This window comes from Molothrus ater, chromosome 8 (assembly GCF_012460135.2).
Source record: "Molothrus ater isolate BHLD 08-10-18 breed brown headed cowbird chromosome 8, BPBGC_Mater_1.1, whole genome shotgun sequence".
NCBI classification, from domain to species: Eukaryota; Metazoa; Chordata; class Aves; order Passeriformes; family Icteridae; genus Molothrus; species Molothrus ater.
Window position 1 is genome coordinate 30491037 of NC_050485.2, and position 13815 is coordinate 30504851.

Genomic DNA, 13815 nt, shown 5'->3' on the forward strand with positions numbered 1-13815 from the left:
CCCCTCAGTTATCCCTGCACAGCAAAGGGTGGCTGTGCTGGTGGTGGCAGATCTCTGGGCACACACACTGCCTGTGACAGGCAGCCACGGATGGCTCTTTCTGCTCCCTGGGGCTGACTGCTGGAGGACGAGCTGAGAGTTCCATCACTGCAGAGAGTTTTGTCTCTGTCATCCCAGAAAACTAAATAGTTCAAAAAGGCAAAGCCATTTGACTGTTCCTTTGAAGAAATGCAGCCAAGTTAAAAGAGTTAATAGAGGTAATTCTGGGCAGCTTCCAGCAGCTGAGCTATTAATAAAAACAATGGAAAAATGCCAAACCTCCTCTGTTTTCTTTAGCAATTAGGATACATTCCTTTAAACTTCCATGCTGCAAACTCCACAGCTATCTGGGCAGGAAGGCACTTCTATCTGAGGCCTCTTTCCAGGGCTCTCTCCAGTGTGCCACTGGTAAACATTCTGGTTTTCTGTTGTTCCCTCTCTAAATGAAAAGACTGCTGAAGGGTTCCATTTTTCTTTTCTGGCTCTTTCTGTCCTTCTCCCCTCACCTCTTAACCAGATGGTACATGGATGACTAAAACCCACTTTGACTGATGCTTTGAGGACTTTGGAATAGGAAGCTTAATGTGCTTAAAGTGAAGTCAGCCTTTGATGATAAACATGCAGGCAGAACAAGCCTGGAGAAGGAGGATGCAGACACACACTTGTTAGACATTCTCACTTGACTGAATCTGTGAATGAAAGCACATGGTCCGACTCAGAAATATTTTTCCTCTTGTCATTTCTCCTTTTTTTTCCTGCTGACATAGCCCAGAGCAGTGTACTGCAAGGATGTGTTAGACATTGAGCAGTTCTCCACAGTGAAAGGAGTTAACCTGGACCAAACAGATGACGATTTCTATTCCAAGTTTTCCACAGGATCAGTGTCTATTCCATGGCAAAATGAGGTAAGGATGTATCATAGCAAAATTACTGCAATAAACCCCATAACACAGACAATTTAAGAGGACCTCTATGTTCCAGTAATATATAGCTACTGGACAACTTGCCAGACTCTAATGCTTTCATGAGTTACAAATGGCCTCTTTCAAGATCTGTAATGCACCACAGATGTCAGGTTCAGGTGACTGTATCTGTTGGCTCTGTGTGTTTGTGTGAATTGGCGAGGATCCTACTGTACTTCCTCCTCCTGGATTTCTACAGAGGTGTTTCGAGCTCTCAGCCCCTTCTGTGGTTCAGCTGGAAATCCTTAAGGATCCTCCTCTGGTGACCCTGCTGTCACCCACTGTCTGCAGTCAGCCCCAGCTGCAGCAGCTCACTCTGGACCCTGAGCTCCTCCAGCATTTCCATGTCTGGGTCTTTGTTTCTGCTTGGTATCAAAGCACAGCCAACAGTGGATTTCAGAATCCAGCTCTGCATCAAACAGCAGATCCACTTGGGCAGAGGGCTGCTAATAACTGGGATTTTGTAAGTGTGCCTGTCTTTGCTTGGTATTCTCTGCAATGCTGGAGGAAAGAACAGAAAGTCTTGTGGGGCAGCTTCTGACAAGCCTGATGTGCAAACATGCAGAGCAGACTCAGCCTCTGCTTTTCATACTCTCTGTTTGCCCTCAAATACACCAGCAGGAATCAACTGTTAACTCTCCTCACACACTGCTGACTTTGAAGAACCTAGCACTACTGGAATTTATTTAGTGCAGATGAATAATTCCCTTTTTTTTTCTCTCTCTCTCACTATATTCCACTAGATGATAGAAACAGAGTGCTTCAAGGAGCTGAATGTGTTTGGACCAAATGGTACTATTTCACCAGACCTAAACAAAAGCTACCCCCCAGAGCCACCCAAGAAAGGATTGCTGCAGAGAATATTTAAGCGACAGGTGAGATCTTTTATGACTAAGACCAGGAAAACTCCTGTAGATGCCTGTTTTCACAGCCCTGTTCTGGTGATATTTATGCCAGGAGAAGGGCAGTTCATCTTAGAGAGGGCTGGCTCTCACATTTTCCTCCACATCTCAAGGTTTTCATCTACATTGTGTGATTTTTTTTTTCCACCAGTGTTGCTCATGAGTTTTGTTTCCAGCAGTTGAAAACTTCTTACCCAACCTGTTTTTCAGTGCTATGCTGAAATGCCTTTTGAAACTGTTCCATGGTTTTAAGAAGCTCCTCGTGAAAATCCTTGATTTATGTGTTTAAAAAATAAAAAGGAAACTGCACATTTTGAGGGAGGTAGTTGTGGCAGGAAAGCAAGATAATAAAGAAGAGAGCCACCTGGATGAAACACGATGTGCAGCTTTCATGAGGCACCAAGGCACCACCTGCAAATGTCAATAACATTCTTAGACTGGCCTATTTCTGTAGGGTTAAAGCCATGCCTGAGCATTGGCAGGTACCCACTGTATTAGTCAGATTTAGCAGATACTGACATTTTGCAGTGAATTGATTTGGCTCCTGGAGCTGGAGTGAGTCTTCTTTGCTGCATTGCTCAAGAACTGCCGTGGTTCTGCTGACCTAGAGAGACTACAGGTAGGAAAATGAAGAGGATTTCGCATCTGAAGATCTTCAAGGAAGAATCTTGCAGTCCAGCCAGTATCATAAAATGAAAAATGCTGGATTAAAAATAAAACCATGGCATATTATGGAAATTTAATTGTCATTTTCTTCCTCTTCCTACAGCATCAGAACAATTCAAAGAGTTCTCCAAATTCAAAGGCCAGTTTAAATCATCACATAAATTCAAATCACGTAAGTTCAAACTCGACTGGAAGCAGCTAGTTCCAGCTCAGCCCCGTGAAACAACATGTTGCATCCTTCCACTATAATCTCTGGAGCTTCTGTGGATGAGAGAGCCTCCACCGTTGAGTGAAAAGAAAGAAAATCTGGATCTCCCAAAATGGAGATTTTCCATCCATTCCTTCCAGTGGAGCCTCACATTTTAAGAAGAAATTTCCACTCAGGTCTGTTTTTGGAGGTGGCACTCAAGACTGTGTGAATCAAATTTGTCTCTTTAGAACATTGCAATAGAAATTCAATGAACATGACTACTTGCACGTATTTAAATAGCATCATACTAGAACTGAATTTTGTCTTTATTATTTTTAAAGAAAAGTTTTGTAAATTTCTCTATTGTCTCAGTTTACATTTTGTACATTTGTATTTAAATGAAAGTCAGACTTTGGAGGTGTATATTTTCCAAGCAGCAGCTGTAAAGCCATGTGTTTTAAGACATTTTTTTAAAAGAAACAAAATGTGACTCAAGACTTCCAGAGCCTCAAACGAGAAATCATTCTTTTTAGCAATTCTAGAAAATTCTTCATAAATCACTTTATCAGACGGGGGTTTATTGACATGCATTTTTATGGAACAGTTTATTCTTCATTATTTTACATCTGTATATTTGGTTTACAGCAACACTGCATACATTTCTCCTCTTCATTAGTTTGTAATGTCTCGCATTAAATGCTAAAAGACAAGATATTGATGCATTCAAAAATGCAACTTGCTACGCTGATGGTTTGTGATGTCTTGGGACCAGCACAGCTGAGATTTGCACTTATGTTGTTGTTCCATCAAAGGCTTTTCAGTTAGACAGGGAGCCCTGTTTTAAGCTCTTTTCCTTCACTAGTGTTTGTGCTGTTTCTAGCAACAGGCAGAACAAAGCTGAGGGAGAGGTGACCAGGAAAGCAAATGTCCATTTCTTTTTCTAGGACTTCCAACCTGCACCTGCTGAAATGAGAGCAAAACTCAAAGTGTTCTCCACGCTGCAGTCAAAAGCCCAAGGTCTTTCCACAGCTGCCCACATCAAAGAGGCAGCAGGAGGGAAGCTCAGCAGCCTGGTTTGTGCCAACCATGAGATTTGTGACAGCTTTGTAGAGCTGAGCTGTGGAGGTTCAGAGTGGGATCTGAGCTGCTTTTGGGTAGTAGCAGAACCCACAGGCTGTGCCTGCACTTAAAGTACTTCCATGTGTCATGCAAATACCCCCTGACACATCCCCTCAATTAGATCCTCAACTGAATGAAATGCCAGTATGAAATAATAACTCCCACTCCCAGCTCCATCATTCTTTGTCCAGGCTCCTTTAACCATTGACAAATACTCTGTCTCCATTAGGATGAGGAGGATCAGGCAGGATCAGTAGGAGTACCTCAGGCATCAGAATCAGGCTCTTCTCAAGTATTTCACTCCTTATTGTTAAGAACACCAGGCCAAAAAATATGGTAACTTCCCTTCCACGGGAACTGGACAACCTTTGTGCCCACAACTGCAGCCCAAAGTGTCCTGTAGGCTGTGTTGGTTCCCCAGACCCTTTACAATGTTGGCTAGACTATACTGATTTTTTAAACCTTTGGATCATCAGGAGCATCTGAAAGCCACCCTGGTGTGTCTAAAATCCTGTTAGCCAGCAGTGGAGCTACCCCAGGGTCCAAGGAAGCCAAAATTCATTAGACTGCCACGTGCATGTTCTGTGTGGCCAGTGCTGAGGGGGAAAAGGATGAAGGTTAGTGCTGGCAAATCCCTGGCTGAGAAACACACAGGAATGACGTAGCAAAGCAGCTTGAAGTTGTGAGACAGAGAGACAGAACAGGGACTTGCATAGAGCAGCTGACAGAGAAGAGTCAAGACAGGGAGATGAGGCTTCAGCCATTCTCCCATGTCAGATGGTGGCATTGCAGATCTTACAGAAGATGCAGGATTTTAGAGATGTTGCTAATTTGGCAAGTGAAGATGAAAATCTTCATTCTTCACCATCTCCTAGTATTGAGAAATAGCAGCCCTTACTGAAAGCTGGTGAACAAACTGCAAATGTTGATTATATCTTTTAGATTCTCCCAGCCTTAACCTGTGGCGGATGACATTTTAGGGACAGCAGTGAATGACAGCATTTGTGCCTTGTCCTGCTGTCCTTTGAGCCAGGACAGAGCTCACTCAGCACCTCTAGGACTCTGGCAGTTGGAGTTTAGGGGCAATGCAGAGTCCTGGAAGGGTGAGAGCATTCATTCTCCCTGGATACCTGCAGGGTGTGATGCTAGGGCTGGGTATCCTGAATTCTCATGGCATGGAAGAAGGATGCTGCTGTGCACCTGAAGGTATCAAGCCTGGGATGGAGCCCCTCTGAATCCAACCTCCTTGGAGCAGTGAGAGAGGAAGGGGAAAGACACAAAACACCACCAGCAGACAGAGATTTCATCCCTGCAGTGTCTCTACAAACAGTATTACCATGCTGGGGCAGCAGAACTTTTCAGCCCCCAGCTCTGGAAGGCTTAAAATCCATCAGAAGTGCTAATGACCAGTCCTAGGGATCTCCTTGTCATGGTTTGCCTACAACAACAAAACCTGCAGGATTTCTTTTTTATTCCTTCTTATTTTTGTTGGGATTCGGTTTTTTTTATTTTTTCAGCTTACCTTGCACTCAAAGCTGGAGTAGGAGCACAGTCCTTGCACTTCCATTGTGTGACCAGGTGCAGTTTGGGCCCAGAACTCAGGGCTGAAGCCCTGTCAAGGCAGTGCCCTGCTCAGCCAGGCTTCCACAGGCATTTGGCCATTGGTTCCGTGGAATCAAATTTAAAAACCACTGGCAACTTTGAAAAAAACTTAGAGTTTTGTCACACAACCTTGGAGAGCATTTGCAATAAGATTTTTAGTATTTTGATTCCAGGTGAATTTTGAGGTGAGTTTGCAGGTAACAAAGGAGTAGAAAGGAGTAGTTCTGTAATAGCTTTGCAGACTGATTCATTTTCTTTATCTCCTCTTCAGTTAGCATCCAAATTCTTTCCAAAAAATGCATATGCTTAGGTCTGGTTGCTTGTTTTAAATAGACAGATGAGCAAACTTAGCTCTTTTTAAGAATCAGAAATTGTTTCCAATCTGATCCTGAATTATGCAAGCATGTCTTTTATTTTTAAATCTTTATTGAGGAGTCTGATGAACACTAATTAGTTGACAGACTTTCATGAGTCAGGTGTTTGCTATTCATTTCCTACAGTGTCTCAAGGTTCACTTGAGTCTTGTAACATTTTTTCCCCACTGTTGGATGTGAGGCTTTTTTTAAACAAATGAATAATGAAGGGAAAAAAAAATAAACTCTTAGATGTGCACTCTTGACCTGGATTATCTAAAAAGAGGTTTTTCACAAGAATGGCCATGACTCAGATGTTGTTTCTGAACAAAAACCTGCTTGTGAAGCTGGGAAAGGTGTGAAGATAATCAAACCAAGCAGGTAGTGCAGATCAAAGTGAGAGTTAGGGAGCTGCAGAATTCAATATCTCAGTGTTCACCTGGCCCTGCTGGTTCCTGCCAGCTCAGAGACAAAACAGCTCTCCATAAACACAGCTTGGTACCACCTCAATTTGCAGTCACCCCAGAAACTACAGCTGAGAGTGCCATCAGCAGTAGGAATCAAAATTGGCTGACCCAGTAAAGCACCAGATTTGAAGACAGTGATTCTTAAGGTCATTCACCCAAACCTCAGGATCCCGCTTGAATTCGCTGCTCACATTTCAAATCCAGCTGACCTTTTTCAGTGGCCATGCCTCAACTGAAAGAAGCAGCAGGAAATGAACTTGCATTAGTGGTAAAACCACAGGCAGGGTGAGGAAGACACAGAAGCTGTGAGCTCTGGAGGACAGGCTGTGAAGTCCCACGGGGTGTGAATCTCCAGCAGGGGTGCAGGGGCACCACACTGCTGCGCCTCCTTCCTTGGGGCCACCATGTGTTGGTCAGAGTTTCTGCAGTGACCTGGGACAAGGGCTGGCCCATGCTTCAAAGACAATGTTGTCCCTCTGAGGGTCAGAGGGGAGAGCTGGATGAGGCAAGCAGGAATCCCTCCAGCCTGCATGGACAGAATCAGCCAGGTCTGTGCACCCCAGCCTCAGCCAGGAGCTCCCTGCACAGGCTGTTCTGGAAGAGCAATAAATGCACAACCCCAGAACACAGCTGCTGCTCCTCACCAACATCCATGGGACAGGAACGGGCTGCATTGTGAAGAAGATGTTGGTGTTTTCACCCCTGCTCCACAATTAGTTGTGATCATTGATTTGTTCAGTTAATATTTGTCATATTCACTGAAGTTGCTCACTGCAGAGGAGATCATTTGTCAGGCATTTCCCATACAATCTTGGAAAGACTGGATTTTTCTTTGGAGGAGCATCCTTTCTGTCTCTTGGCATGTGGACCATCTTCCATCACGTGGAAGCCTGCAGGAGCTGTAGAAGCCCACACTTCAAGGCTCTCCTGCCCCAGGATGGTCCCAGTCTGTCTCAGGCTGCAGGGAGGTTCATTTGGCAGTGAATTTTGGAAGAATCAAATGTTCAGCGGCTCCGTGGAAATCAGGAGGTTCCAGAGTTGTCTTTCTCAAGCCTTTCACAAATATGACCTTCAACTTAAAATAATACTAAGGATTTAGAGTAAGGAGAATAATTACTAACACCCTCATGTAAAGTTAAGAGAAAGTCTGCATCAATTTAGAACATCTCTTCTGTGTGCTGGGCAGGACACACTTCCTTTTATACTAAATAATATTAAAGTGCTGGCTGGTAATAATTGTCTTTCCTTAAATGCAAAAACTGAAAAGATAAAGAAATTGGTTCAGAGGATTTTTAAATTATTTCCTTTGGGGAAAAGAAAGAATTTCATCAAAGAAGGTGAAAGCCAACAATATGCTACAGTATTATGGGCTGACCTCCCCCAAATGTCTCTGTGATAATACAAATACAATCTGCTGCAGTTGGATCAGCTAAGCTGGTGTACTGACAAATGGGCTTTATGAAAGAAGCAATTTTAAACAGATTGCTGCCTATTCATTAACATGAATATTACTGCTGGCACATATGTATTCTCCTTGCTTTATGTACTGGAGCCAGGAGTGATGGTTTGTATTCCTCTTCTGGCTGTGTTTTTCTTCACTGCCCTGGGCAAACCTCGATGCAATTTTGTTTTCCCATTCCCAAACACGGAGGGATGCTCTCTGTCTGTCAATGGAAAGCACTTTGGAGTCTGTGCATAAACCAGATCAGTATCAAGTCTTTGTATTATTATTTAAATGAAATAGGCTTAGTGTAGCTGCTCTTTATTTACATGACTAATGAGACACTCTCCTAAATTAGGACTCTTTTATTATTGGTTTGTCTTAGCTCCTTAGAGATACTGAAACAGAACAAACTGCACTTCTGTAAGACATCTCCAGCAGACAAAGAGGTGGCAGTGCAAATGTTTCAAGTATCATTTCTTGCTGAAGAGCTGGCCAGTAAGCGTGGCATTCACATGGAAACACTTCCTCTGATTTTTGAATGGAGATAAATAGTTATGAGGAAGGGAGCAAAACAACATTCATTGGTTCAACTTTTTTGGCCAAGCCTGCAAAGGATTCTCAAGGCACCCATTGACTGAGGTGCTGTGTGAAGTCCCAAACGTGGATCTGGGGCAGATTGGGTCTGGAAGCAAAAGAGGCAAAAAGAGCAAAAGTGCCTGAGGTCAGTGGGCTCCAGAGGGGAACTCCAGGGTTTCTGGAGTAGTCCTGCAGAGAAGATTCACTCCCAGAGAAGAAACATCTCAGGTAGTGGCTGGATGGCAAATGTGTTTTCCTTTCTCATCACCCCACATGCAGCTGTTGGATGTGTTAATTAGCAAGGTCAAACGAGTTGTTTCATGTGTATTGAATGCGGTCTCCCTTAATTGCATTTCTTTTAAACACTGGACACTCTTCTAAAAGACTGAACATTTTAGCCTTTTGAAGCTGAAAGCTGTAAAAACTTTATTTTGTGTTTCTGAGCAATGTAGATAGACCTAAAGATTTCATGAACTATCATGTGGTTGCCCATATCTGACTAATAATTAAATTGTAAAATTGCAGTTTCATATTAGGGTTAGTCTTTTCACCTGCTTTAAAAATTAAAAATCATATTTGGTATATAAACACACACAGAATATTCTTCTGATTGAATTTCAAGACCATATCCAGGAGTAAATGTTTTTAAGCACTTCTAATACTGTAGTCTATAAGAGGAGCAGACACTTCTAAAGCAATGTTAAAAGTTGTCTTTCATAACTGAGTCAACAGATCATTTTTGTAATAAATTAAAGCAAGTGTTCTCAATTAGAAGAGCTAGTGGCTGTTGATATTGTACAAAAAAAGTCATTCTAATATCCAAAGGGTTAGGGGTGGGGAGGGTCTGTTTGGTTTTGTTTCTCTTTCCAGGGAGATCTTTAACATTGTTTGATGAAGCTAGCTTCATTTTGAGATTGTTACTGAAGATAAAGGCTTCTGTGTTCTATGGCTGCTTGGATTCTTCGTACATAATGTCCTAGTAATGTCACAGTGCTGCTGTATTTAGATCAAACCACTGTTTTGATTGGGTTTTTTGGCTTTTTTTTTTTTTTAAATAAATTCCTTAATTTAAATACATGGAAACCATATGTTTTGCTTTAATGAGGCACCTAATCAAGCAGAGATTCCTCAGGTGCTTTGGATCCTGAAGAGGGTTGCAGGGAGGGTGGGGTGCAGCCCATCTCTTCCTGGATGGCTTTGTGTGGTTTCTGTTTTCTGTCTCCCCACAGAGGCTGAGAGACCCAGCCTGAGGTTGGACCTCACTTTGGGCAGGTTCTGTTCTCATCAGGTTGTGTTTCACCTTATACCCCCTTCCCTTCCCTTCCCTTCCCTTCCCTTCCCTTCCCTTCCCTTCCCTTCCCTTCCCTTCCCTTCCTTCCCTTCCCTTCCTTCCCTTCCTTCCCTTCCCTTCCCTTCCCGCTTTTGGGGTAAGTTCAGGGAGAAGGTGACAAAATCAAGGCTTGAGCTCTGCTTTAAGAGAGGTGAGCACTGCCTGATTTATGAGGCCCTGCTTTGAGAATAAATATACAGGAGAATAAATAAAACAACAACCAGCCAAGGTGCTGTGCAGAGTTCCACGGAAGAACATCTGAAACAGAGATAAAGGGCGGCTGCAAAATCACCAGCACCACAGTGATGGTGCACTGCTTTTCCTTTAAGAGGAGAAAAAAAGAACTTTTCAAAGAGGCATAAAGAATATTTTTATGAGACCACCAATGGCAAGCAGTGTCTGCATCAAGTTGCACAGAAGAACATTGAGAAAAGAGATTATCTGCATGAAAGAAGCAGCCACATCCAACAGCTAAGCTCAGTAAAACCCAAGGTAATAGACTGTATAGATTCAGGTCATGCATATTATCACTTTCTAAACAAACCCAAGCCATTTTTCACAAGGTTTTAACAATCTGAGAGGCTGTGAGATGAAATTTTATTTCTTCTCTTAACAGCTTTTGGTGTTTTGTTGTTTTTTTGGGCTTTTTTTCTCTGTAACTTCATGTCTTTTCTGTGCAGCAACATCTAGATATGTTCCCTCCAGGGAGATTTAGTCTTCTTAGACATTTCCACTATCTCTGACATGGGATGTGCAGCTTCTCAGAGGAAAGTCATGACACTATTTTGAAGGAAATCCAATTTAAAAGGCACGTCAACTTTTTATAATTCCTCGGGGTGCTTTACAGATGAAAAATACCATAAATGGGCCTGACTGTGAAATTCCAGGTCTATGGGGTCCTTCTGGGGGAGGAAACATTACAAGTTTCTGCCAAGTCAGAGTCTATCTTTTAGGGTTTTGAAATTCTATTTCACAATTGGTATTCAGTAAAAGTAAAAACTAAAATTTAAATATGGCCTGTTAAAAACTGATGCTCTGAATTGTCTTGAGTGGAGAAAAGGAACTGCCCAGAGGCTGAGCAGCTTGAATAACCCATTTACAGATGCTTGGGTAAATCACAGAACCATAGAATCATTAAGGTTGGAAAAGACTTCCAAGATCATCAGGTCAAAGGTTTGACCAAACACCACCTTGTCCACTAAACCATAGCATTAAGTCACTTCTGGAACATTTCCAGGGACTCCACCACCCTCGCTGGGCAACCCATTCCAAAGCCTCACCGCTCTTTCAGAGAACAAAATTCCTGGTTTTCTGGTTTCTTTTTAATTGCAGCTTATTGCTGCTGATTTTTTTTTTAAGGGAGCTTTGTTTTCCTTTGCTGTCAGCAAATGTCAGTCACACCCTGAGAGTGCAAGTCTCCACATACCTCTGTTCACTTAGATGGCAGAGACCTGCAGAGAGGCTCAGGATGCTCCAGACCTGCTCATCTGGGGTTATTGCAGTGTGACAGCCATTAACATATCAGGAGCAAAAAGGCAGGCAGTTTCCCTTTTCTGAAAAGCTTGTAGATGGGAAATGACTTGCAACACCAAACTTCAAAAGGACACATCCAAGTGTGCAAAGCCACATGTTTAAGAAATGAAAGAATTAAGGTTGCCTGTGTCCCATTAATACTGTTCCTCATGCACTGTTATTCTTATGCCCTCACATAATACCATGTTATTATTGTGCATCCACTCCTAGAGGAGAAACCAACCTCTGGCAAACTCACAATGAAAACCAGATGCATCCCCTCAATGGCATCTGCTAATACGTTATGAGTTTCAGACTTCCATTTAAATCTTTGAAAATAAAAATATTTTCCTGCAGGGAAAATCTCACCTAATTGGCTGCTCCCTCCCTTTGCAGCAGGAAGACAATTGGGAATTCAGAAAAATTCATTTGGCCTAAATATTTAGTGTTTTCTCCCACACACAAAGAACTGAGAACTCTCAGTATCCCATCTCACTTCCCTTAGATTATCTTGATCCCAGGATGGGGAAAAGGATGTGGAATGAGTCTTACATGTTTCCCTTCCCCTTTTTTTAGGGGGGAAACTCTTGGCTGTTTCCTGAGGGAAGTGGCAGAGGGATGTGAGAAGTTCCTTAATCTGCCCTCCCTTTCCTCGTATCTTCAAAGTCTGAAAAACACAAACATGAGGCCAAGAGCTGAGGAGGCAATGCAGAAGAAATATTTCTGCAAGCAGGTGTTGGGAAGAAGGAAAATGTGACCTGCAGAAGGGACAAGACAACTTGGGGCAAGTTTCACCAGGGCTGAAGAAACAGAGGCACAAGAAGGGAAAAGTGATGGAGAGGAGTCAGACTGGAAGGGGCTGGGTATAGCCAGGGCCATGGTTTACTTGTTAAATCACATTAAAACAAGTCTGAAAGCAAAGAGAAAAACATCCATTCAAACCACAACTATAATGAGGAATTTATTGCTGACGATACCACAGGCAGTAATAGATCTTTCTGGAAGTTAAAAATCATTGCTTCATTTGGGTCTGATATTCACTGTGGAATTAAACATTGACATTTCCCATAGTAAAAAGATTCAGCTGCAGCTGACATTTTATACTTACATGACCACGATAAACATTAAAATACAATAAACAATTTGAAGTTCAGATTACATTAGGAATTCCCTATATGGTTCTTGTATTTACAGAAGGAAAGAGGGAAGGAGCCTTCTTTCATACTTAATTCCATCATTCTAACTTAAATCCAGCATTTTTTCCTCTTTGCCCCTGTGGTGGTTTTTGAGTCAAGGGGTTTTGAGTCTGCAAATGAAACCATAATGGCTGATCATATTTAAATGTAGATCTTATGTCTGTGTTTGCTTCTTCATGCATCAGACTCTTGCAGTGATCCACCTCGTAATTACATGGCAATGACTGAAAATCAGTAATTTCTCATCAACTATTTGCATCTGTGTCAGAAATAAGTCACAGTAAGACCATAAATCAGTTGGGCCACAGTGTCACGATAAAAGCAAGGGGCTTAAAAGAAGTGAAATAGAGTCAGAATACAACAGCCTTTCCTCAGATTAATTAACACAAAGTGCACAGCAGGAAACAAGCTACTCCTCTGACACTAATCAGCTTTTTTGAGGGCAACTTAAGTATTCTAGGAATACATGCGTACGTTGAGAACACTGCTGTAACATGCGTGTGTTTAGAACACTGCTATAACTGCACCTACGGCTCAGTCATGCTGATTCTTTCCAGGAAATAACTGAAAACAAATATATGCAATGTTAATCAAGAACAATCCCCAAACAAGCCCCTTTCTGCATCAGAGCTAAAATCAGAGTGGTACAGAACAGGACCCAACTCTTCCAGGACTGCACGAAAATCTGCGACCATCTCCAGCATCACTTCTCCTGCACCAGCGCTTCTAGAGGAGCAGTGATGGGCACTGTCAAAAGCTCCAAGAAGTCTCCAGAGTAGACCTTTAGGATGTTCTGGATCTCCTGCTGAGCCTTGCTCTCCATTCCCCTGTGGCTGTGCTGCTGTGCTGAGCTGCAGGGCTGCTCTCCCTCCTGGCCCAGCACCCGCACGGCGCCGCAGCCGCTCCTGCGCCGGCACACCCTGGGCTCCAGCAAGGGGCTCTGGCTCCTCTCTGCAAAGGCCCTGGATTTCCTGCTGCACCTCTTGCTCTCGTAGCTCCCCAGCTCCATCAGCCTCTCGTTGAAGTACTCCTGCAGGGGCTTGTCCTGGAAGCCAGGGCTGGTGGGCTGGTGGCCTCTCAAGCAGCCTCCAGAGGAGCTCCCCAGGCAATGGGGTAGGGAGCCCCTCCTTGGGAAGTCACTGAGCCTCTTCCCTCTTTCCAGGTCCTGGAAAACTTGGTTGAAGGCAGGATTTCCCAAATAACTTTTTGATAACTGTTTTAAAGGGGGGGAGGTGGGGGGGGGGAAGGCAGGGTTGGGGGCAAAAAGAAGAAGGAAATCTGAGTTAGGATATGCTGGCTTAAATAGAAATAGGATCGAAGGTATAAGGTTGCATACAATAAACAGCTGTTGAGATGTTTGAGATTCTTAATCCAAATTGCCTGAAGACCAAGCAGTTTGGTACCAATCCCTCTCTGGAACAGAAGTCCAGGGGGCTGAGGTTAATGCTGAGCATTTT

The 13815-nt window shown here is 43.1% G+C and overlaps 1 protein-coding gene across 2 annotated transcripts in view; it reads left to right on the top strand.

Moving 5' to 3' along the window:
* GRK5 (G protein-coupled receptor kinase 5) overlaps positions 1–9266 on the top strand; it is a 153444-nt gene extending 144178 nt beyond the window's left edge. For both annotated transcript variants that reach the window (XM_036385487.1, XM_036385488.1), the window contains 3 exons: positions 807–944; positions 1745–1876; positions 2673–9266. In XM_036385487.1, coding sequence (XP_036241380.1) covers positions 807–944; positions 1745–1876; positions 2673–2771 — 369 coding nt within the window. In that variant the 3' untranslated portion in view covers positions 2772–9266. The remainder of the gene's footprint in view (positions 1–806; positions 945–1744; positions 1877–2672) is intronic.
* Positions 9267–13815: the final 4549 nt, after the last annotated feature.